Here is a 23399-nt window from a genome sequence, read left to right as displayed (position 1 = left end):
TTCCTTTCTTATGATGTTTTCTTTGTTTGTGAACACTCTTCTATAATTTCATTTCTCTCTAGTCATCACATGCACTTTATTTCCATTTTCCCTGAGTCAAACTGAATTAAAGTTTACCATACTGGATCCCTCATCCAGCCCAGTTAGGAAGAACTGAAGACAGAAGGACTTGCAACACTTGGACAGATATAGGTATTGTTTTCACTTGCATTGAACTCCTCAGTCAAGGCATAAAATCCCATCAATTTCCATTTTATTATGACATCACCATATTAGTGTATTTCATTCATGTCATTTGTAAGAAAACTTTAATTAAAGGGCTTAAAAACCAGAGTGGGAAGAAAGACTAAAATCAGCACAAGGATGAAAGAGCTTGGTGTCAATCTTACCTTGTTGGTAGGGCGCTGGCTCAAACGATGGGGCAGCCCCTCTGGGGTCTTGATAAAACATATCTGCTTGTTGTGCACTGTACAGCTGAGACCCTCGTGGTACCATCTGCAACTGCTTGGTGACAGACACCGAGGGCAGATCTGCTGGCACCCGAGCAGGCACAGGATGAGGGTTCACTGGCAAGGCAGAAATGGAGCTCTTGGGAACAGATTCCAGCCTAAAGAAATGGAAAGATGGCACTGCTCATTAAGGCCTGGTGTAGCACGCTGTACTCTAACACACTGTTATATGTCTACACTCCACCTTCTGAAGGCTTCTATCACCTTCTCCAATTAAAATATAAGCAAACAGGGAGTTAATGCAATTTAGAGTTTTAGCTTTAGCTTTCCAGTGTACTATACAATCACTAAAAAAACCCCCAACCAAACACAAGAAGAACCACAACCCCAGTTCTGTTTCTTTTTTAAAGAACTGGTTTACTTTGTTTCTACTCCACGTTTACACACACAATTTGAACAAGAGGTAGGAAGACCCGTACAAGTCAGGAGGGGATCCAGGGGCACTGCTACTCAGATGGTCCATCTTCCCCGGCTTCAGGGCACTTTCATAACCGGAGTCAGTCCCTCGAGAAATCAGTTGTGTCACTGTGCTGCCTGTTGACACAATTCCATTTGGCAGAGCAGAAGTTTTCCTATTGGGCAAGTCCACTCCCCCTTCCTCTGAGAGGATAGCTCCTGAAGGCAGGCCCACCTCATTCAGCTGGCCCAGGGAGGCACTAAGGGGTCTTCTGGGAACGAGACGCTTGTTCATTTTACGGAATCTTCAGAAAGAAAAAACACATATCAAAAATTGAAACAAAAAAAAAAATAAAAGGAGTTGTACTGTCAAGATTTTTCAAACATGGATTCTACTGAAAGCTTCTTTTTATTCAAATTCTTCAAGAGGCTTATGAAAATACCTCTTAGAATACAACTTCCCTGACAGTTGATCTATTAACAGGAGGTGCAATCAGAACAAGGATGGACTTCCAATGACAGGTACATCAAGAATTCACAGGTAAATGTCACACAGCAAATTTACAAATCCTACTTTCTTTACACATATGCATCTCAAGAGAAGAAAACCAAAACCAAGCATCACATGAAGTACTATTATCACATAAAATAGAGTAATACAAGCTTCAGAATAAGAATCACAGACTGTTCAAGCCTGTTTTATTCAGAGAAGAAACTAACAGCAGAAAATTTAAGTGAAAAAATATGAAGTTACACCCTTTTGCTCTATTTGTCCAATAATAAGCCAGGTGTTTACTACCATGTGATTGATATATTTTAAAACACAGTTTATGATTTATGTTACTATATCAATATGCAGCTTACACCATTTCCGTTGTTTGATAAAGTGATTGCAAAGATAAAAACTCGATGAACATGCAACAATTCCAAAAATCTAAGTGCTTCTGACTAAAGCCTGAACAAATACAGGCATTTTAACCAAAGTTCCACAGAAACCAGTAGGCCAATGGTACTGGAGAACAAATTCCAGAGTTGAAGGTCCTCCACTAAATACCCTGCCATTAGTTCAGATCCCAAAATGCAAGTGTGAGAGCACATTTGCAGACCTGAATGTTCTCACTGAACAAGAAGCAAATAATATTTCTTCAGCAGGGTTGAAACCAACACTTTTATATCAAAAATAACAGTCAGAGTGAGATGGGAACCCAGACTAGGAAGGTATACAAATTACTGCAGAAAAAGGTGGCAGTTATTAGTCAATCCTTAGATAATCTTTGTAGTTGCCCACATGCATTAACAGCAACACAACAGAGGTAAAAAGGGGTTTTATTGTTGGGACTGTTTTGGGTTTTTTTTAGATGTTGTTGCAGTCTCCACATGTGCAGGACACAAATTAATTTTAAAAAAGTTCAATGCTTGCCTAAGCACACAGGGTCTTTGTCCCTTGTCAAGAGGGGAATGAGCTGCTGTTTAAGCAAGTTTAGATTATAATATGCTATCTAAAGCATTACCACACATTTCCCCATAACCTTCCTCCAAACCTAAAGCTATACAGAGAGACAGAGGAGTCACACAGCAACAGTAATGCATATTAGTCACACTAAGCATTTTTAAAAGGAGGAGTGCTAACACAATAGCTACTTAAAGGAATTAAGCAAAGATAAGAGGTACAAGGAACAATCAGAACTCCCAAGTTCCCGAACCACCCACAGAAACTGAAGAAATATTCTCTTCAGTCCAGGACAACATTAATATCAAGTCAGTCTGGCTACAACAGGCCTCCCCTGCAAAGCTGACAAACAGTCCTTGATACATACAACTGGCTCAGAGGTGTAACACTGACCCACCATCCAACACAGGTTAACAAAACCATCCCAAAGCAGCACTACCAATCTCCATTTCATTAGCATGATGACAGAAGGCAAAAAATTCTTTTACTGTTTCTGCAGCACACCAGTATTGAAGTCCTATTCCTTGTTCATATGAATAACTGTCTTTGTCATTCTAACACCACATGCTCTGCTCTTCTTTCTTTGTGTTTTGTCCATGCATTGCATGCTGGCTATGCAGGCCATGAACTGACATTAATGTGTTGAATTTCAGATTACAAAATGGAAAAGAAACACTGCATGCCAATTCTGAGCCTTTGCAGTATTCTTCTAATTTAAAAATACCTTTATTTTGAATTATTGTATCCCAAAAAGCAAGTAGCAAGCTAATATACTATATAAAAGACATAGTATTTATTTCTTTTAGCTTCTAAATATTCCATTTTACTTAAAAAAAAATTTAAAACAACCTGCAGAACAACAGCATCTTACGCTTGCATAACTGGTAGCCCTCCTAAACCTGCAATGGATCTAGACTTCAGATTTGATATGAGCATCTTTCATTAACTCTGCAACAATAGATGTAACCAATTGAAGGTACCTGCATGAAATTTTTTGACAGATCGCATAAAGAATTGTTGCAGGAAAAAATCTTGAATTGTTTGTTTTTAGCTCTTTGGAGAGCCAGCAACACATTCCTTACATTTGGAAAACTGCCAGCAACCTACCTGAATGAAAAGGGAAGAGGAGAAGTACCCCCAACAACAGCCACTGTGAATGCCACCACACAGCATGTTTAGTCACACTTAAGAAGCAGAGAAAACAGCCCACCTCCAAAAACTTGGGATAACACTTGTGTAACATCAAACTTTCAGAGCTGCATTACTGATGAACAAAGCAAATATCCTGCTGCATGGAAGAACAACCAGCTCCAAAAGCTAAGAGATAACTGTTACAAGTCTATCACATTACTTCTTACTAGTCTAACGCCAGGTTATACCTCCTTTCCCCCTCATTCCTAAATATAAGAAATAATTCTCATAGACAAGATGAAGCAAAGACTGGGCTGCTTTCTACTAGTAGAAGTACACTTACTTTTCCAGCTCCTCCTGTGAGTGTGCGAAGGTGCAGCTGGCCCCCCGGGGACACCCTCCTCTCTGCTTCATGTCTCGGCACATGTATGTCTTGTACTTGCTGTGCTGAGGGGGCTGACAAGGTTAAAGAAACCAGGTGAGATACCTGAACATGAAACTGCACTTAACCAAGCTGAATGTATCCTCTTATCAAAGGCCTGATGTTTGACTGTTGATAATTCCTCAAATTTAAGTGTAATACCTGACATGAAATAAACCTGAAGCACTTGTGTTTGCTTCTTCAACAGAACCAACAGATTCAAGAGTAGGTGTTTTGACAACTAAGTCACTCTCAGTTTTCTACTGAGCATTTTAATTGAAACTCCTTACTGGAGAGCTTGAATGGAACACAGCTGTACATTTTAGGACACAGTTAAGTGGACAAAACTGATACAGGATGAAAAAATTACCAATAATCAGATAGACCCTATCAATAGTTTCCACCAAGGGAAAGGTCTGTAAAAGTCCATGTGCTTTCTGAGAAGCTGAAGGTGTATATCTGTAAGAAGTCACCTGCAAACTGTTGGGATTTTTTTTTGTTTGTTTGTTTTTGGTTTTGTTTTCATTTTGGGAGGGTTTGTTTGTTTTGTCTGGTTTGTTTTGAGGTTTTTTTTGCCTTCTACTGCACTGAGAAGATCCAGGCAGAGTGAACATAAACCACACAGCCTTTTACTGGCCACTGTTGCCAGGTAGTGCAACTTTACCCAGACTCAGCAGACATCCCTTTCCTACTCATGGGGCTCCAGGCTCCCTTCCAAGCAGCACACCATGTACCACAGGCTCTCCACAACAAAAACTCTTGATGTTTTCCCCTCCCAGATTCCCACTTATGCATTTCTACTGTTTTTCCTTTTGCTTGTGACAGTGCTCATTATCCATCCCAACTAATGCAAAAAGGTAAAACAGCAGAAATAATTCACTTTAATTTTGCCCCTTTTACTAGTTGAGCTCCCCAAACCAGCTCTCCAAGAGGATGAATACCAAAGTGACAGAGGAGTAGGACTGGGACAGGCAGCTCTGTATTCAGCAGCATTTATATCAACTGAGCTACACAACAGCTCAAAGGAATGACATCAAACGAATGTGTGATAAGGTAACTATGAGATAAGTTAATATACAGTTATATTGTCATTGCTGAAACAAAAAAAAATTGTTTCTGGAACTTGGATTGCACCTTCATATGAACTGTTCTTAAATCTTCAAGCTTGACAGACCACTCAGCACAGGTATAAGGATGACTTCATTAACAGAGAGCCAGCTGGCCGAAATATGTCACATTAAGAAAAAAAACCAAGAAAATTCCCAGAAATCACAGCAGAACCCAGCAGCCCTTCCCCACCCTCTACTCAGAAAGGTTGTTATTAATTTCCCTAAGCCTGCAGACTGTTCTTCCATCTTAGTGAGCTGTGAAAATCAATTTAACAGGTTTTGGAGGTAAATATGTGTTGTTTTGCATTTTTTCCTTTCTCGTTTCTATTTTGATAAATATGACTTGCAGTGATGTTTTCAATTAGCTCCTTGCCAAACCAAATCTTTCCAGATGACATTAGTAAACCTCTACTATAAGATACAGCCTATAAAACTTAGGGGTATATATTTCTCAAATGATTTAGCTTTTACCTGTTGTTGATCTGTTCCTTTTTTGCTGTGATTCTGGATATAATCAACTAAGCCATGAACCACAGTCCTCACAGCAACTAGTCCATTTTCCAGCTGTTCCCATGTTGGAGGTGGAGCATCTGTTGCATGGACAGCAAACACCAAATACAAAAAGAAAAATCAGAAAGATTTTCCAAAACCAGGTACTAAATCCCACATCAGAAACTTGACTAGCTAAGTTGATAAAAACATTTCATCAGTAGATAAAAAGCATTCAGCACCTTAATTCTGGGACACTTAGCTCTTACAGAATAGAGGTATCTATAAACTTAAGACTGCACAAAATACCAAATGAGCCTGTAAGACCATTATTAGCATGTAAAATTATTTCCTTTTATAAGAACTTTCTCATCTCACAAGAACTCCAGAGGAAAGGCACTGTACAAACTCTTCTCATTAAGAAAAACATCAGGTTCAAAATCCCTCTTTACATTCAGGCTCCTGGAGGTAAAATTATTCCATACAAATACAGTCATCACTGGCCTGATTACACAGGCATAGATGTAGAACAGCAACAGAAATTAATGCCTCTCGTGTGGAAAAAACATCACAAGGCAAATCTATGAATCAGACAACCATCTAAAACACTGTGAATAAATTGTAGTCTCAATTCTATAGGAGCACCTTTTCTTTTTAGCCAATTTGCTATTTCAAAGTTTTTGAATCTGTTCCAGCAGCTGACACTCCCACTGCTGCAAAGCACAGTACCTCAAAGAGCCTTTCAAGATCTTTAGCACAATTAATGACATTATATTCCACTCACAGGGACTAAATTCTTCCAGAAGTACTTCAACATACTTTCCTGCTGCTCTTTAGGCAACTCAACAGTACAGAAAAAAACAAAGACCAGACTTGGCTACCAAAATCAAGGGAGGCTATTAGTGATGCCACCTTCCCCATCAGTTTTTTGCAAACCAATCTGCAGTACACAGGTTTGTCCCCAGTTTGTTTCAGTATGAAAGACTTGGGAAGAAAGCATTGTATCTCCTTCACCAGTTGTGAAGTACAACTGGTCCTCATTGGAAAGGAAGTTTAACTTCTGTTTGTTTAAACAAATATGAAGTACAATTTTTCATCTCCTGAAGTTGTAGTTTATATATTTTTACTATTTTGATATAATATTGATTTTACAAATTCTAGCAGGTATAAAATAAAACTTCAGCCACAGGACTTTTCTGTTCCTCCCTTCTTTCTCAGGTATCCTTACAGCACTGCTGACTTTTTCAACAATTTTTATCTTTCTCTCCTCTGTCAACAGTTTAGGTTCTATTTCTCAGTTAAATTCTTCCCAACTATCTTCTACTTGCCAGACTCTTTCCTAGTTTTGCAGAATTACCTATGAACAAGAAAAACACTTAATTCTGTAGGGTAACAAACCATTCTTGTCTAGACTGACTTCTGCCCAGCTTCTCTCTATTCAGTCTATCAAAATTCTACTTTGGAATCCAAAACTCTTCAGTTGATGAATAAGGAGGGCATTTCCTTACACTTAACGATCAGCTTTCAATCCTTGAACAGTGTTAAGCTCATTTTGCTAAACTTAAAGGTTTTCATAAAAACACCCAGATTTACCTGGACTGGGATCAATATTTGCTAGGAGCTCTAGGTGAGGTCTAAGACGATTCAAGTTAGCTGGATCTCCAGTCCTCTGAAGAGCAATAGTTAATTCCTGAACACTCTGTGCAAACGAGGCTGGGGTCTGCAACTTGAAAAAATTTTCATAATTAACTTTCTACAGGCATGGCAATCCTCATGGTTTCTGAAGGCTGCTCCACAGGCTCATAAGAACTGTCTCCCAAAACTGGAGATAAACATCTTTCACAGAAACCCATTCCAGTGAACCGTTTCTATTAAGAATGCACGGTTCTTTGACATTGCATTAAATTACACTTATAAATAGACAAAATAAAGGCTGTTATTTCTAGCAATAAAACCCATTTCTTTTGTGTTGTCCTGCCATCCAAGAAAAAAAAAAGGGCCATATTTGAAACGATTTAATTTAGATTTCTGGAGAGTCTAATATCTCCAATCCCCAAACCAACAGGTCTGCATCCCGCTTTAAACTGAGTACAGCAAACAGAAAATAAAGAACAAGATGGTTGAAGGAAAAGATAGCTAGCAATGTTCCATTTCCTAACATCACACAATTCCAGTATTTAAAACTGTTAATTCCACCTAGATCCTTCAGGAGATGTTTGTCAGGAGATTTCTAAAGGTGGGCAAAGGCATAAATACACAGCAGAAGCCATCTTGAAGCTAATCCTCTTGCACAGCAGCCAAAGCAGTTGTTTCACAGCTTTCATAACCATTCAACAAGGTTCAGTTCTTCCCACCTAATTTAGGCACTTAAAAAAGCATCTCTTAATCTAAAAGGGGGGGATTTATCCTATGTTGCTTTTGAACACAGAGAGATATAGGCACTTCCAGAGTTTAGGTATTTTATTTACAAAATGTGCTTTCACCTCTCTGTCCGACTTCAGACACAGAAATAGGGACTCATATTTTTTCCAACTTATGCACTAACTTCCTGCCCGGAAACATGGACCATTAGCCTCTGTCACTACATTGGCACTTATCAGCTGCTCATAAAGGTCACCCCTCAATTATTTAGCTAAACTTTGTGGGTTTCCATCTGCAGAAATAAGTAAAGTAGCAAAAATGTCAGGATGGCAGAGGAAGCAAGATTCAGTAGGTTACAAATATATATTCTAATTAGCTAGGACATAAGGGGTTTTGAAATAACAGGACAAATGATTAATGGGCAAGTCCACATGGGCACAGTTTCCAAGCTCAATGTTACAAACATTTAAATCTACTACAGTTGCAAACAAGCTGGACTGGGCTGATTCTAGGTGGCTTTACCTTGTCAATGATACTCTGCATGTGGGATTTGTGAGACTGGTCTCCATACAACAGCGAGGACCACTGGTCTGGTGCAATGCGCAAACCCGCTTCCATAGCTATTTGAACTATCTGGGAATCGTGTTCCCTCCTCAGAGCTTCGTAAGTCCGAAACTCCTCCTTCAGCTGCATCAGGGAGGAATCCTCATCTCGCTTGGTCACCTAGCAAGGAGAAATGAGCCAAATACACTTAAGCAGGATAAGCCCACGATTACGTGAAGTCCGAGGCAAGCGACATCGTTAGTTGGCAACTAAGTCCTTCTCCCAAACTAAAATCAACTATGACACACTCAGTGAACACCAGTTCCTACTGAAGTAACACACACTTCAGAGAGTGGAACCACTATAAAATGGACACAAAACATTGTTTTACTTGGACTCTGACTCACATATTGGTCAAAGTGTCACACTTCTTAAATGACTTTACAGCATCCACCCCTTCAATCAAGATATTTTGTTTGCATTGCAGATTTTTGTTTGAGGGTACAATTAGCAAAATCAAAGCATTTTCCTACTCATTTAGCAAGAGTAAATGACATTTAAGTTGAGCATCTAGTAACATATATCAAATACCATAAAGTACGTTAAGCAGTTTTTCTTCATACAGCTGACACCCAAAAGTCTCCTATTTCTTTGATTCTAACCACATCACAACTGAATTAACAGAATTATTGATTTTTTGGCTTTAAGCCACTTCTAAGAAGGTAAGTACGCTGCTTTACATCCAGGTTTTGTAACAGTACCTCTACGAAACTGGACAGAGGCAAGACCTAACTTTACAGCTTCAAGTCGCTGTTTCAGCCTACCATCACAGCTGAACGACAAAGAACTCCCTAAACTCATGTGGGACTTAATGAGCAATACTTCCTCTAACTACACATAGTTTTGGGCATATTTAATGTTGCAGGACAATGAAAACTCAAAGTGAAAACCAGTGATTTTCACAGTATTACGAAACCTCTGGGCAGAATCTTCTTCATACCTTGAAGCACGAGGCTCTGTAAAGGAGCTGGACAACATGCCCAATGCTAGTCTTGGAAGCCTGAGGGAATCGTGGCTCCAGTCTCTGTACCACAAAGAGAACCAAGACCTTTCGTGACAGAGCAGATCCATCTTCCAAAGCCAGCAGAACCAGCTTTAAAGCCTCCTCTTGCATTGCTGAGAGTCAGGGGAAATGCAAAAAGAGACAAAGGATGAGAGAAGCCCAAGTAAAATTTTTGCAGTTTCTTGTTCACCTACAATTGGGCTAACAGCTAAAAACTCCCACTAACAGACACACAAACCCACAGAGAAAAAAAGGAATTGAGCAAGAAGGGAGGGCAAAGAGAGAAGGAACCCTTCCAGATTCCCAGCCTGTGACTTGGGAAAACAGGACTTTTTACCTTTAATCTTATTATTATATATTATATTAATATCATTATTACTACTACTACCACTACAGCAACATCTATTTTGGGTATCATCTGATAAGAAGGCTCCTGTCTGTACATCTTTTGATCATTAATACGAGTTTCCAAAGTATATTGCCTACATCCCACACTTATCCCAGAAGAAAAAGCTGACTGACTAAGGAAGAGCAAGGTTCATTTCCATGCAAGTAAAAAAAAAAAAAGAGTGCCCACACCAATCAACCAGGCTGCAGCACCACTATTTTGCTACATAACCAACCTCTCTCTTCCCTGAAGCGTTATGACAGTTAGTATCTCAAAATTAGTCTTCATCTATTTCAGTCAGGAAAAGCTTCACTATTTTTTCTTTAAGAAATTGGCTTCATATTTCAAGACTCAACAAGTGAAGTCTGTATTTTCAATAATGAGACTTCATTTTTTAAGCAACATTGATTTCTTTATAGTATTTTAAGCAAAGGAATTTAATTTATAAATGCACAACTTTTAAAAATGTGTACACATAACTGTAACAAATCTATCCTCACAATTCTTTTGTATGTTTATTGCCCTAGAAGGAAAAGAAGCCATGCCAGTCACTTCCAGTAACCTTATTTTTTCTAGAAAGATCTTCAAGGAATAGACAAGAACAGGACACCTATTCTGAATTTTACAGAAGACTTGAAAAAGCATTGAAAATACTAGAAAACACAACAGCAGCAGCCCAACAGACACATAATTAATTCTGAAGGTTACTATTAAGAAATTAGGTTGTTGCTGAATAAAATCACTTGGGCACTTAGACAGCCATTTATCAATGGCTCAGTTCTAAATGGCTTCTAGTACAGCAGTGATAGTGTGATGTCACCTACCTGGCCCAAGGAATTGACACCCTCTGGCTCTCACTGCAGCCCAGAGGTTGGAGGAGAGCTGCTGAGGGTTTTGATGCTGGAGAATGAGCTCTGTGACTGTTCTTTCACCCAGCGACCGTGCTGCACGCATAGCCCTGATCCGTCCTTCCTCTTCCACCAGCTGGCAATGGACTAATGTCACAAGTTTCCTCTGCATGGGACGACTTAGCACACTCTGAGTAGTACTGTTAAGACCCACACCTTCAAAACAAAATGAAACAGAATAATAAACTACCTCATACTCCTCTTATTGTGCCAGTCTTCAGTGACTGTACTGGACAAGTGCAAACCTAGCTCTCCTGGTGTCCATTTTGTCAAAGGGAATACTAGTCAAGGCACATCATAAGTTGATTTCACTTGTTTCACTTGGCAATAAAAGCAGTTTTCTGGTAGTCAGCTTCCCCACAGGCTTAATCTTGGGATTGACTGATCAGGCTTTTTAGGAAGATGGAACCTCTAATGAATCCTTTTCCCATGTTGGTAGTTTGTCCCACACCCTCCCATCCAGATTCCCAGTTCATCCCTTATTCATGGACTTTAGGGATCACTTGGACATTTGTTTGTTTGCGGAACACATTTAGTTTCTTGCCTACGTGTACTACCTTCACTGTTTTGGTTTAGAGTTTACATGAGTCCTGAACTGCTTGGGTGATGTTTAATTTTGTGCCAAACTCTGAATCACAAACATGCCAAGAGCCACCTAACTCAGGTTAAAGGAAGAGGTGACTCACTAGACATACAGCTGGCCATGCTGAGTTTGCTCTAGAGCCAGAGCTCGTTCACTGAGCCACCAATTCCCAGAGTGATACTGCTATCACACTGCACTGGTCACAAAAGGCTCAGACAGCTTCTCAAAAAAATCATTTTTGGTAACCTAATGCCCATGATGCTCAACTCCACTACTTGGGCTGACAGACTGTCCAAATCCAGCACATATAATACATATAAAATCCATACTCTTCAACACAGTGCAGGTTTGCTAACTTAGAATTACCCAGATTGACCCAGCTCGACCCAGCTCTTGTATTTGACCTTATATAAACAAAATATTACTTATATTATAAGTAATTATATTATATTATAATTTTCCTTATCTATCTTATATGTAGTAACTTCTTTATATCAGTTTATTCATCCTCTACAGAACAGCTGCACCACTACAGTTATCACAAAGCAGAACTGAAAAAAAAAACCAGGCAAAATTATCTATTTTTACTTACTCTGCAAAGATCAAATCAAAATTTGTCTCAACTCACTATTGCATGGTCAAAAACCTCAGCATTTTCTCTGAATTGACACCTTTCAATTCTACATCCCCCTCCCCTCCATAAAAACATAACCTTAATGTTTAAGAAATCTGTTTCAATTTGTTTCTAAACTAGATTTATATCCATTTTTCAAACATACTAACTAGTAATTTGGATAGTTTGTTTTGCATCTGATTTGGTTTTTTGTTTCATCTTCCAACGAAGCAAGGCAGCAACTACCTCTTGCACTGCTGAGTGGTTTGAGGTACAATGCCAATTCTTCCACACATTTCTTGCCTTCCTCATAATGCTTGGTATCTTCAGCTCCACTGCATAAAGTAATTGGCTGCTGCTCAGGAACCTGAAGAGAGATGACATGTACATCTACTGTGAATATATATGAATAAGTGGCAACCGTGCTTACAAACACTTATTACTACACCACATTTCCTGTTTTCTTCTCCTTCTGTGACTTTTCTGCATTACTTAGCATTTTTCAGCTTATTTACTGAACAAATAGCATAAGAAAACCCACTGAGAATGAAAACAAAAAGATAGAATTTATGTTTAAGAGACTTCTTTTATTTAGTGGCTGAAAGGAACTAGAAGCAGAAGGCTTAACATGGCACTTCCTATAACTATAACACTTCGGCTAAAACAGAACACATTGAAAACATCCCCAAAGCTGACTGGCCAAAAAACTCAGGGGGAAGAAAAAAAATGAAGAGAACCCTGGTCTGCCAGTAAGTACAAATTTGTATCTACGGCCTCACAGCTCTAAAATCATCCAGGGATAAGAGACTGCAGCTACTTAAGATTAGTGGAAGGAAGACTTAGCAGCAAATACAATAAGACACCCCTGGAACATACTCTGACTAGACACAGTTAGAAAGCATGACCAAGTTATCCTATGTAGTGCATATGAACACACCCTGTGAGTATTTATCTGATGATAGATGCCAACTATATTCTTGGGGTTTTGTGCTGGGCTTTTGTCAGGTGACATTTATTTCTTCTTCCAGACATTCACCAGAAATCAGGATTTTTCCAAGGGATTTTCACCACACCCCTCCAAGTTATAATTTTGGTTCCACTTTCCTCTTGGAAAATTCTTAAAGCTTTCATCAAATTTGAGGGTGCAGTATAGCACTGTACTAACACTTCTCAACATCACTGCTCAGCAGTCAACCCAATGTGATAGTACAGAGAATTGGAATTCCTCAGAAGACTAAACACAAGCACTTTTTTAATTTGCTGTCAAAGTGCAAATAGATCTCAGACTTCTATTTCCAAGCCAATCCCCATCCCAGTGGCAATAATAGCATGCTAATCCCACATAGCTGCTTACAGAGACCAACCCAGGCCTTCAATCTAAAAGCAAAAGCCTTTAATGCTTCAGTTAAATACAGACAAACCTGCTTACCTTCATGTGTAATCCAGCCATGGCAAGAGCAGCATTATGATGGTGGCACCAAATAAAAGCAGCAAATATATATAAAATATATATACACACATGTATATGGTTGCCATCACCAATGTGAGCAGCTTTTATATCCATTTTAATAAAAAGCAATGCTTCAACTATGTGGTCACATTTCTCCTTAGAAAACCTTGTCACCGTGCTAAGTTTCTCATTTGACACGTAGAGCAAAATAAAAAGTTACTATCTTGCTTTTCCAGTAGGTAACAAAGAAAAGTCTCAAAATGCAACATATCAGCTGGAATTAACATAGTATCATTCTAAACTAACACAGACAAGATAGAGGGTGTGTCTGATCTAGGCTTCCATTCCTACTAAAGAGAAAAACCCAAGTTCAATCACACCAACATAAGGTTAGCTTCGATACTTATCACTGATGGAAGCTAACTCATCATGTTTTGTGGGGTTTTAATTTTGGGCCAGCATTTGTTTAGGGTATTTTGGTTTTGAGGAGTTTTTGTGTCTGTCAGCAAGAACATTTTCAGTAAAAGGAGATTTTGCAACTCTGCATGTTATAGTGGTCAACTGCAAACAGTCACAACAGCCTTATCTTGAGTGGTTTCTTGGGATTTAGGAAACAATTATTAACTCCTGCAATATTTGCCTGCACCTTATATTCCACACCTCGTTTTCAAAGGCACTGCCATTTTAGCAGTCTGCTTCTGCCAGGGAAGTGACGTAGCAGAACTGGCTTATTAAGCAAATGACACATCTCAAGTGTATGTGTCCACACACTGCACCATCTATCTCTGCCCTATTTACTGCAGTCATATATATCATGCAGTACAAAACATATATATCATAGAGTAGAAATTCCTACTTGCTCCTGCAAGCATTCCATCTAGCACCACTGACAACCCAAAACAGTGACAGAGTCACAACCCCCGGCAGACAAAGGGGGCTCGGAACAGACGTGGGACAGGAAGCCTTGCTCAGCCCTGGATTTCGACCCTGAATTGAAGTGGGCTTAGCACACATTCAAAGCAGTGGTTTGGAATGCCAGACACAGCACAACTCCACCAGTGAGACACAAGGACTGTCTAGCAACTGACAGAAAGCATCCCCCTCCCCCATGGAAAAGCTGGCAGGGAAAAACTTCCAAGAGCTAATCAAGCTATTCAAACACTATCTGCATATTGTTTCCACTCCGTCTCTTTTGAAGGGAAGCTTCACTATAAAAATCTAAATGCTTCATACAACCATGCTGTTTGCAAAATGAGCCCAAAAGCGATTAAACTATTATCTGAAGCTGGAGTAAGTGTAGTAGTGAAGAGTAAAACAACATGTTTTTTCTGTGGTTTTCAGGAGTGTTCAGGAGAAGAGAATTTAGTTCTCATGCACACATACTTGATTCATGCAGCTCACCTCACAAAAAAATTTACAAGTAATTTTCCTTTTGCTGGTTCTATTCTATGCACTTTTAAAAGTTATTTTAATATTTTAGGTTTACTGTAATTGGAAGAATAGCATCTACCAAAAGAAAAATCCTGAAGACATAATTCATATAAATGACAGGAAATGTGACAATGACTTTGGCTCCATCATGGAACAGCTGAGAGACAACTGAGAAATAATTAAACTCGAAAGCATTTTCACTTCCCCTTCCCAAAATATCCTTTTAATAGCATGCATGACCCCTATGGTCACTGCTGTTTACAATGCCTCTCAGAAGCCTCAGAATAGATGCCCCACAGAGTGAGCTCATTATTTTCACACTCAGCCCATATTCCGTTCTCTCAGACATCACACCCTTATGACAGTTTCCACTGCAAATATATTCACATCATGTAATCAACACCTCCCAAAGGGGATGAGAACAAGACAGAAAAAATTATCTCAGATGTTTAATTGCTTTAAATCTGTGATGGTTTCACATGTATCTGCTTTGGCAATGACTGCAAGTATCCTGGCAGTGGAATGTTACCCATCAGCATGGCTTGTGGCTGTGGGAAGAGACAGGTTATGACAGCATAAGGAAGGGGACCGGAAAAGAATGCTAAAGCATCATCTCATACCAGGCAGTGATTTTGAATTGGTGATTTAAGTGTAATTTGATGAAGTCAGTCAGATTGAGTTGTCAGTAATTACCATTAGACATCTAATTGCACAGAATGAGAACATGTTAAACAGACCAAACCCCTTTTTGTATGGTTTGAAAACTGTTTCTAGCAATATTTCCCTCCCCCTCCCTGCAAATGAATGATTTGCTCCCTGCCAAGAGAAACCAAACAAAACTCAAAGCCTACCATCTTTAGTTCCTCAAAAGTTTACATTAAAGACAACTTTTTCACAGATAATTCCTCTTTTGTGGCACTTTATTTCATCAAAAGGTAAAATAAAAAATTATCAAACGTGCCTCTAATAGCTCTGCACTTTCAATCTTCCCCTTTTGAAAGGGCTGTAAATTAAGATCATCCAGTCTCTCATCATGTACAATTCCAATGTCTAGAATCATGTTTATGATGTCCAGCAGGAGATTATTCTAAAATTAAAGCACCACAGGCATTTCTGCCACTCTACATCACCTGTTTGGAATGTGCATGCTGCTGTTTCACGGTTAAAAAAACATAAGGGAAGAGCTTAGATGACAGATTCATGATTAGGTACCTTCAAAACACTAGACAGGTGAATGCTTAAAATAGTTACATATAGTGAGGAATATGTGGATGCTTGAATAGTTCAATTTCAAAACCCTATTCCCACAGAAAGAAACGTAAGTGATTCCTTTACTCAGGAAGTCTAAGAAGCAAGGTATCCTATGAGTGCCTTGCTGATTTGTGTCCAAGGCCATTGTGTCTCTCTTCCCTCACAGCTCCTGCTTAGGTACTCAGCTATGCCCAGCTTTTGCAGGAATAATAATTCTCATCTTCCCCTTATGATCCCTCTGCTCCCCTCATTTTATATAGCAAAACTTATCTAGACATGGTCTGAACTAGCTAAGCAGAGAGGCTGTGGATATTCCATTCCAGCAAGTGTCTAAGGCCAGGCTGGATAGGGCTTGGAGCAAGCTGGTCTAGTGGAAGGTGTCCCTGCCCACAGCACAGGGCTGGAATGAGATGCCTTTTAAGGTTCCTCCCAACCCAAGCCATTCTGTGATTCTATGACCACTGCCTTCCAGAACAGCCCCTGTAACCAGTGTTGATGTGTACCATGCTGCAGGGGAGCAGGTAGAAATCTGAATCTGCAACAGTTAAATTTCACACAAAGGGTAGCTCTAAACTGAGCAATGGGTTTAATTTCAGACAGGGGTGGGGAGAGGGAAAACTGAGAAACAGTTTAATTCAAGTAAGAAACCAACTCTTTTCACTGTTAGAGAGACAAATTGTATCCAGAGAGAGAATGTTACTGTCAGAGAAATACCTTACTGCTTTCCTGGGTGACTGTGTCACAAATCCAGCATGTTTTCCCCAGAAGCACAGTCCTGCTTATTTCACTCGCTGTACTTGTGCAAAAGCCAAAGTGACTTGCCCTGGAATCCTGTCACTGCTGCCAGTCACAGCAGAATAGATTTGTTTCTTTAAACTGCCTGGTCTCCTCCTCCACCTCCAGCAAAAAAGCATTTAACAAGTAGAAATGTGTGAATTCCTCAGAAGTCACACCAAAGGGAAAAGAACAAACTGTTCTTCCCCCTCACAGATAAAATCTTCAGTTGGGCTTTACTGTATTTCCTTCCAAAATGAAACTTTTTTTTTTTTTTTTTTTTTTTTTTTTTTTGAATTAGCATTTACAAATAAAATATTACAGGTCTCTATGGACTCAGGTTAAGGTGTACAGAGGTTTGTTGGAGATTAAGGGACATTAATGACACATAAATGCTCCTGAAACTAAACCCAGAAGTGGAAAAACAAATGGAAGTGGTTTCAACTGAAGTTGACACTACTCATGCTTTGAAAGCTGGATTGCTTCTCACAGACCATTTTTGCTGAAATAGCAGAAGAGTGCACTCTCTTAGTGGGACAGTTCAAAATCACTAGTTTCTCTAAAGTACCTTTTTTTTAAACTTGTCCTTAAGCAAGCCTTTTTCTGTAAAAAGAATTTTTTAAATGGCAGTTGTTTCCATGTCCTTCACAGGAAAGTAGCTGTATTCATTTTCTAGTAATCCAGTGTCTGGTAAACACTGCAACAGCTGCCAGGATGGGAAGGGAAGAGAAAGGAGAGCGAGTTATACCGAACACTGATTTCATTCATGTGTTCATTTGAAATTAGGAGCTGGCAGGGAAGGTGGTTCAAATGTCTCTTATGGGAAAGTATGTCAGTATTAAATGCCCAGCAATGATCCACAGTTATTGTTACACTGAGGCCATGATGAAACAACGTCCTGTGAATCTTCATCCCACAAAATTTTCAGATAAAAAGGGAGCACAAAATGATGTCATTACTGCAAAGTCAGAACCTAAAGTTCAGAGTGCTCTCAAGACAAACACTATACTGTAAAACCTTTCTCCATACCTCACACATATGGATAAGGAAACTCTGGCTGGCTAACTAGTAAAACCAGGAAAAAATACTCAGTTACGTATACAGAGCAGGGTGGATTTCCATCTCATTCCACAGACTCTTGTTTTTATAAAAAATTAAATTCTGGCAGAGGTCAAATTGAAGCTATCATTCAGCTTCTCATAAAGCTTAACAAGTCCACACAAAACAACCAAAAAATGCAAGGGGAAGACATTTATCACAAATGTGGACATTCAGATGCAACTGGAAATATTCAAGAAACTGCAGAGAGGAAGAACATGTAAGAGAGAAAGAGAATTGTAACTTTTTAAAATTATATCACCCATAGATTTCATACTGCTTGGAAGCTCTTCAAAGATGGCAGCATATCACAGGAATGGGAGTACACAATCTCACTGCTTCCTCCTGCAGAGCAGGATGAGTCACTTAGCACAGCCAGAAACATCATTTGATTTTGAGCTTCTGAAATAACCTCTATGCCATACACCATGAAAGAAAAACAACAAATTAGCCATATTACTTGATAAACTAAGAAATGGCAAAAGTACACCTGGACGTGTAAGTCACAGTACCTAATAAAAAGCAACACAAGAGCATCTCTCTTTCCTCCACACCTTTTACAGATCTTCCACAATTCTTTCCTTTTCCCCAAACTATGGATCTCATTGAAGTTTCTGCTGCGTTTAATTTCACTTATCCCAGACATTGGAGCAGTACAAAATAAAGCAGTAACCCTTTTATGGTAACTGATCCCATCTACATATTCATTCTTCACCCCTAAGTTAGACAGGATTATCCTTCCTCTCCTAAGACCACAATCCTGTCCACAAGCCCTGGAAGGTGTGGGTCCCAGGGAGCTACCTGAGACCTAACATCAATAAGCTTTTGCCAGCTTAAGTGTGTGCAGCAACTGAACAGGGTGATCTGCTTTCCACGCATCCCTCTCCTTTCTTGGGGCTGCTGTCAGTACCAGTGCCACTCATCCCCATCATATCACCACCTCAACTGACCTCACCAGTACCTATTCCAGCAAAAAAGGGAGTCTCAAGTAGGCTTCCCCCCCTCACCAACATGGACTTAGAGTAACATGTCATCTCAGGAAGTCGTATTACCATTGCATAGTTTCAAATAAGGCTGTATAAAGGCTGCTACCAGAGAGATCTGTCCCACATCCTTTACACGCCCCTCCTGCTTTTGGGACAACCAACACAGGTCTCACAGTGAATATAGTAAAGCACATAACCTACCACAGAAAAATGTCTTCCCACAAAATAAGCTCACTGATCCAGCTCATCCTTTTGGCAGAGCATGGCTAGGTAAGAGCCAAGGAAGAAAGAAGGAAACACAACAAACCCATTCTGGTGACAGCCCACTGAATTAGATGTAACAAAACTCATGGTCACCAGCAGAATAAAGATTTAAACTACTGATCCAGGCACCTTTACCACTTCTCGTAGACATCTACAAAAAGGTGGATGCCTTCTCTTCACATCATTAAGACAATATCATATTCTTTATTATTCCTGACTTGTCCTCCCAAAAGAAGGAAAATACTGAAACAGATTAAAAAATAAAAGCAGGGATACCTGAGCACCCACAAGTTGCAGCAAGGCTGAGTTCACAGGAAGGAGCTCAATGTCTGTGTTGATAGTGGTCTGGTCGAAGGGACATGCCTTCCGGTGGAGCTTGTTGAGGCACATCTTGCAGACAGTGTGGCCACAGCCTAAGCTGATTGGCTTCCGGATCGTTTCGTCAAAAGTCTGTGTGCAAATCGGGCAGGAGAGGAAATCCGTCCATTGTGGAGCTTGTACAGGCATTGCTTCAGGAGTTAATTGACAAGACAAAAATCTAAAGCACAGATTCCACTGGAATCAAAATTTTGCAAAAAAGTCTGTTTGGTTTTAAATATCTTCTGTAAGTACAGACAGTCTGCACATAGTGTGAAACATAACCTAGAAGAAAACAGAAACACAAAGTTAGCATTGTGTACTAGAACAGGCACGTGAGCTCCTTTGTGCTAGGGAAGTACCACTCGTTGAGGTGTAGCTGAATTAAATACACGACTGAGTCACGACTTGCTTTAATTCCAGCTAGTCTCTGGCTCTGGAAAAGCCAGTGTCAACCATTTCTGCAGTTATACAGTTTCAAATAAATCAAGGAAGATAACTATCACATTGAAGTTGTAAGACTAATTAGCTTTTCATTTTTATGTTTTTTCTTTATAAATGAGCAAATTGATACCAACAAAATGAGAAAAAAAAAGACAATTCCACTAATCCAATTTTGTACAATATCTACTGTACAAAATAATTAAATATTTAAATATTTTTGCTTAGACAAGGCTTCATCCAAAGCCTCTATCACAAGCAACCTTTTTTCAGAGTCCAGTGGGCTCTGGATTGGCACACAATGACTGCCCAAGCCTCGAGGGGGATAAGATGAAAGGCTCAGGGTCAGTCAGACACTGTGCAATGCAACTCTTACACATCGCTCAGTGATACTGTGTGCTGCTACTCCAGCACATTCACACAACCTCATATGAGCTCTGTGGTACCATATGGACCCATCCAGACACATCTCAGTTGCCCTGGGAATCTGTATGCACTCCTGCTGGAATTCAGCACTGTTAACTTGCCCTCTATCTGCCATCCAAGCACCTCCATCCTTCAAAAACTGCACAACCACTTCTAGTAGTCATTTATGACTGGATGACTGACAATTGTTCCTATACAGCTCCTTTTGTAACCCTAATTTGTATCATTCACTGCCTGATAGAGAAAGCAACATCTTTACTCTGTTGAGAAACCACACTGAAACTACAATAGAAGAAAAGCTGGGAGGTCTTTATTACTTGGCACTTTCAAATCAAAATACTAAGAAGATCAAATGTTACTCATTATAAGGGAATGGAAGATAAGATATCCCTTTGGGACAGGAAAAAAACAGAACTCATATGAGGAGAAATATACAAGAGTAGATGGATCACACGACATGAAAAAATCATTATCAAAAAGAAAATTGGTAATAAAATAATTTCTGATGTCTGGCTTACTTTCACCAGTGGAATTTGAAAAAAAAAAAGTGCAAGTCACTGATTCATAACCAATTTTTCTAAATCAAGCCACAAAATGACAAGAAAAACGCCACCCCAACCACCCATATATATTTGTTTCTCTTTCCCACATACCACTGGCTTTAGTTTCAAACCAAGGACTGCACACTTACTTGCTAGTGTCTGTTCTGACAGGAAATTCTTCTATAATCAAAACAGCAACTTTTTATCAAATCTTAAGCTTAAGATTTGATTAACATTTAACATTAAACTTAACATTTTTTAATGTTTACAATTAAAATCTAAATTCTAAAGGAAGAGAGAAACTTTCTATCAGGACCTGTGCAATTCAGAGTCAAGACATTTTAAAACAGAAAAGAATTTCTAATGCTAAAATAAAGACTCTGAAAAGCCTCTGCCACTATTTTTCTGGAAAAAAAGGCTTCTTTTTTTTCAGAATTTAGAGCAGTGTGTTCACAGTTACCATTACTTTGCCAAGGTAAACAATGAAGTGTTACTAGTTAAGCTTTTAGCTGAGTTTCATCAAACACCTAATCTTAGCTCTAAAGCTAATGAAGAGGGGTTGTACTATGATGATCCCTCTGAGTCACTTCCAACTCAGGATGCTTTATGATTCTAGGGAAAAAATAACTATTTCTCTCTTCAAAAGACAATACACAATGCCACACAGCCTCTGGTTCCCAGCCAATAAGGAATCAATTAAAAAATCAGTGTTACCCAGGCAGAGTGGCACAAGGAAGAGGCACTATGTGTGGCTAACCCTACCACCAGCATTGCACAACAACATGTCAAGGTCGTTCAGGGTTTCCCTTCCAAAATCCCTCTTAAATGGCAAATCAGCCATTTTCTTCCATCTTGTCAGCATAGGGTCAAATCATTCTTATTACTAATGTATCACCACAACCCAAACGAAATCTTCTATACTTTTAGGTTACTACAGTGAGAGATGATATCCTAAACCATTCAGCAAATTTATTTCCAAGCCTTCCCTGGCTATCTGCCCTCTTATATACTGAGTAAACTTTGGTAACAAGCATTCAAGCTAGAACTATCCTTTGTAAAGCAAATCTGCAACAGAAATTACCCAGAAACACCACAGAAATCCTTCTGCAAAGAGCAGTACACAGCTTGGTAAATCTACTGTATGTATGGCTGAGCTATGAAATATCCTTTGGGGATCAAAATTTTAGAGCTGAATCATAGTTCTTCCTTTTGACCACACAGCTATTAGAATATCTAGCAACAATTTCCCAGATTCCTCTGCAATTCAGAAACAAACTGAGCAGCCTATTTAAAACAAATTATTAGCCAAGCATTCAGGAAAAGAAGTTTTCTACTAACTGAGGAGACTTAAAACCAGAAGCTAACATGAAGCTGTATCATCAAGTCTAGAAAGCGGATGTGAACATGGAGATGCCACTATACCAAACTGTGAACTGGAAGAAAGGAGTTGAATGCACCTTTAATGTTAGTTAACTAATTAAAAAAAAAAACAGAAAACAGAGCCATGTTGTTGCTAGCTGTACCTCTGGCATAATGAAATAGGTCATATTTATTTACAAATTCAGCAGTTGAAAGAGAAGTTTGGGGAGTCTGGAGATGAAGGAACTGATTAGTGGCATCCATGATGCCAAGTCAAGACAGGTCTCCAAAGGCTGGGGAACAAGGGAAACAAAGCTCATACATAAGCACAGCTCTCAGACTCTACAGTGTCTGAGGTTGTGTCCTGGTGCCTAAATGCCAAAGAAGGCCACTGACAATATAATATACAGCTGTATGTTATACAGAAACCTCAGAACATCATCTATTTCAGCAGTCTAGCTGCTACAACAGATGGCTAACTGGTGTGATGCAGCCAACCTTTTCCCCACAGAAAAGAACAGCTGCTGGAACAACAGGGTTCCTGTGCTTCTAATGAATCTCCACAGGAGATCGGCACAAAACTGTGGAAATTCCTCTGATCCCACACAAGACAGGAATGGCATCACAGGGACCGAGGAGTCACAAGCCACATGCACCAAACCAAGTACTGCTGGTGCCACAGCTTTCCACATATATGGTCCTGTTTTCCCACCAGATCTTCAGCCTTTGGAGCAGGGAGCAGAGCCAAGCACTGAGATACGATGTAAATCTCTTCCAGGCACAAAGATGTAGAGATGTGAAGCTGCTGAAGATACCTGTGCCTTGTACCAAGGTTTGTGACTCACTATGCCCTTAGAAATAACTGGAAAAAAACAGTCTCTAACTTCAAAGAGCTACTTTCAACATGAGACATTACAAACGACAATAAAACAGTGGAAATAAGACAGTTTCACTATCACTGTCTGCTATTGGAACCATCACCAGTACAGAAAGAGAACACTTTGAACATATACAGTAGGAAAAGTATGTTCACTGTTATAGTACAATGCTTTTTAA

The 23399-nt window shown here is 39.4% G+C and overlaps 1 protein-coding gene across 12 annotated transcripts in view; it reads right to left on the bottom strand.

Annotated features, from left to right (window-relative positions):
• The window catches only part of RC3H1 (ring finger and CCCH-type domains 1), a 73385-nt gene that overhangs the window by 29771 nt on the left and 20215 nt on the right, over positions 1–23399 (bottom strand). For all 12 annotated transcript variants that reach the window (XM_053950192.1, XM_053950191.1, XM_053950195.1 and 9 more), the window contains exons 2-11: positions 19495–19860; positions 12211–12331; positions 10685–10924; positions 9410–9585; positions 8389–8589; positions 7099–7231; positions 5488–5606; positions 3830–3942; positions 929–1210; positions 390–607 (exon numbers count right to left, since the gene is read on the bottom strand). In XM_053950192.1, the coding sequence (XP_053806167.1) occupies positions 390–607; positions 929–1210; positions 3830–3942; positions 5488–5606; positions 7099–7231; positions 8389–8589; positions 9410–9585; positions 10685–10924; positions 12211–12331; positions 19495–19725 (1834 nt within the window). In that variant the 5' untranslated portion in view covers positions 19726–19860. The remainder of the gene's footprint in view (positions 1–389; positions 608–928; positions 1211–3829; positions 3943–5487; positions 5607–7098; positions 7232–8388; positions 8590–9409; positions 9586–10684; positions 10925–12210; positions 12332–19494; positions 19861–23399) is intronic.

This window comes from Vidua chalybeata, chromosome 9, assembly GCF_026979565.1.
Source record: "Vidua chalybeata isolate OUT-0048 chromosome 9, bVidCha1 merged haplotype, whole genome shotgun sequence".
NCBI lineage: Eukaryota > Metazoa > Chordata > Aves > Passeriformes > Viduidae > Vidua > Vidua chalybeata.
The sequence above is the reverse complement of the archived record's forward strand: the minus strand, read 5'-3'. Positions and strand labels throughout refer to the sequence as shown.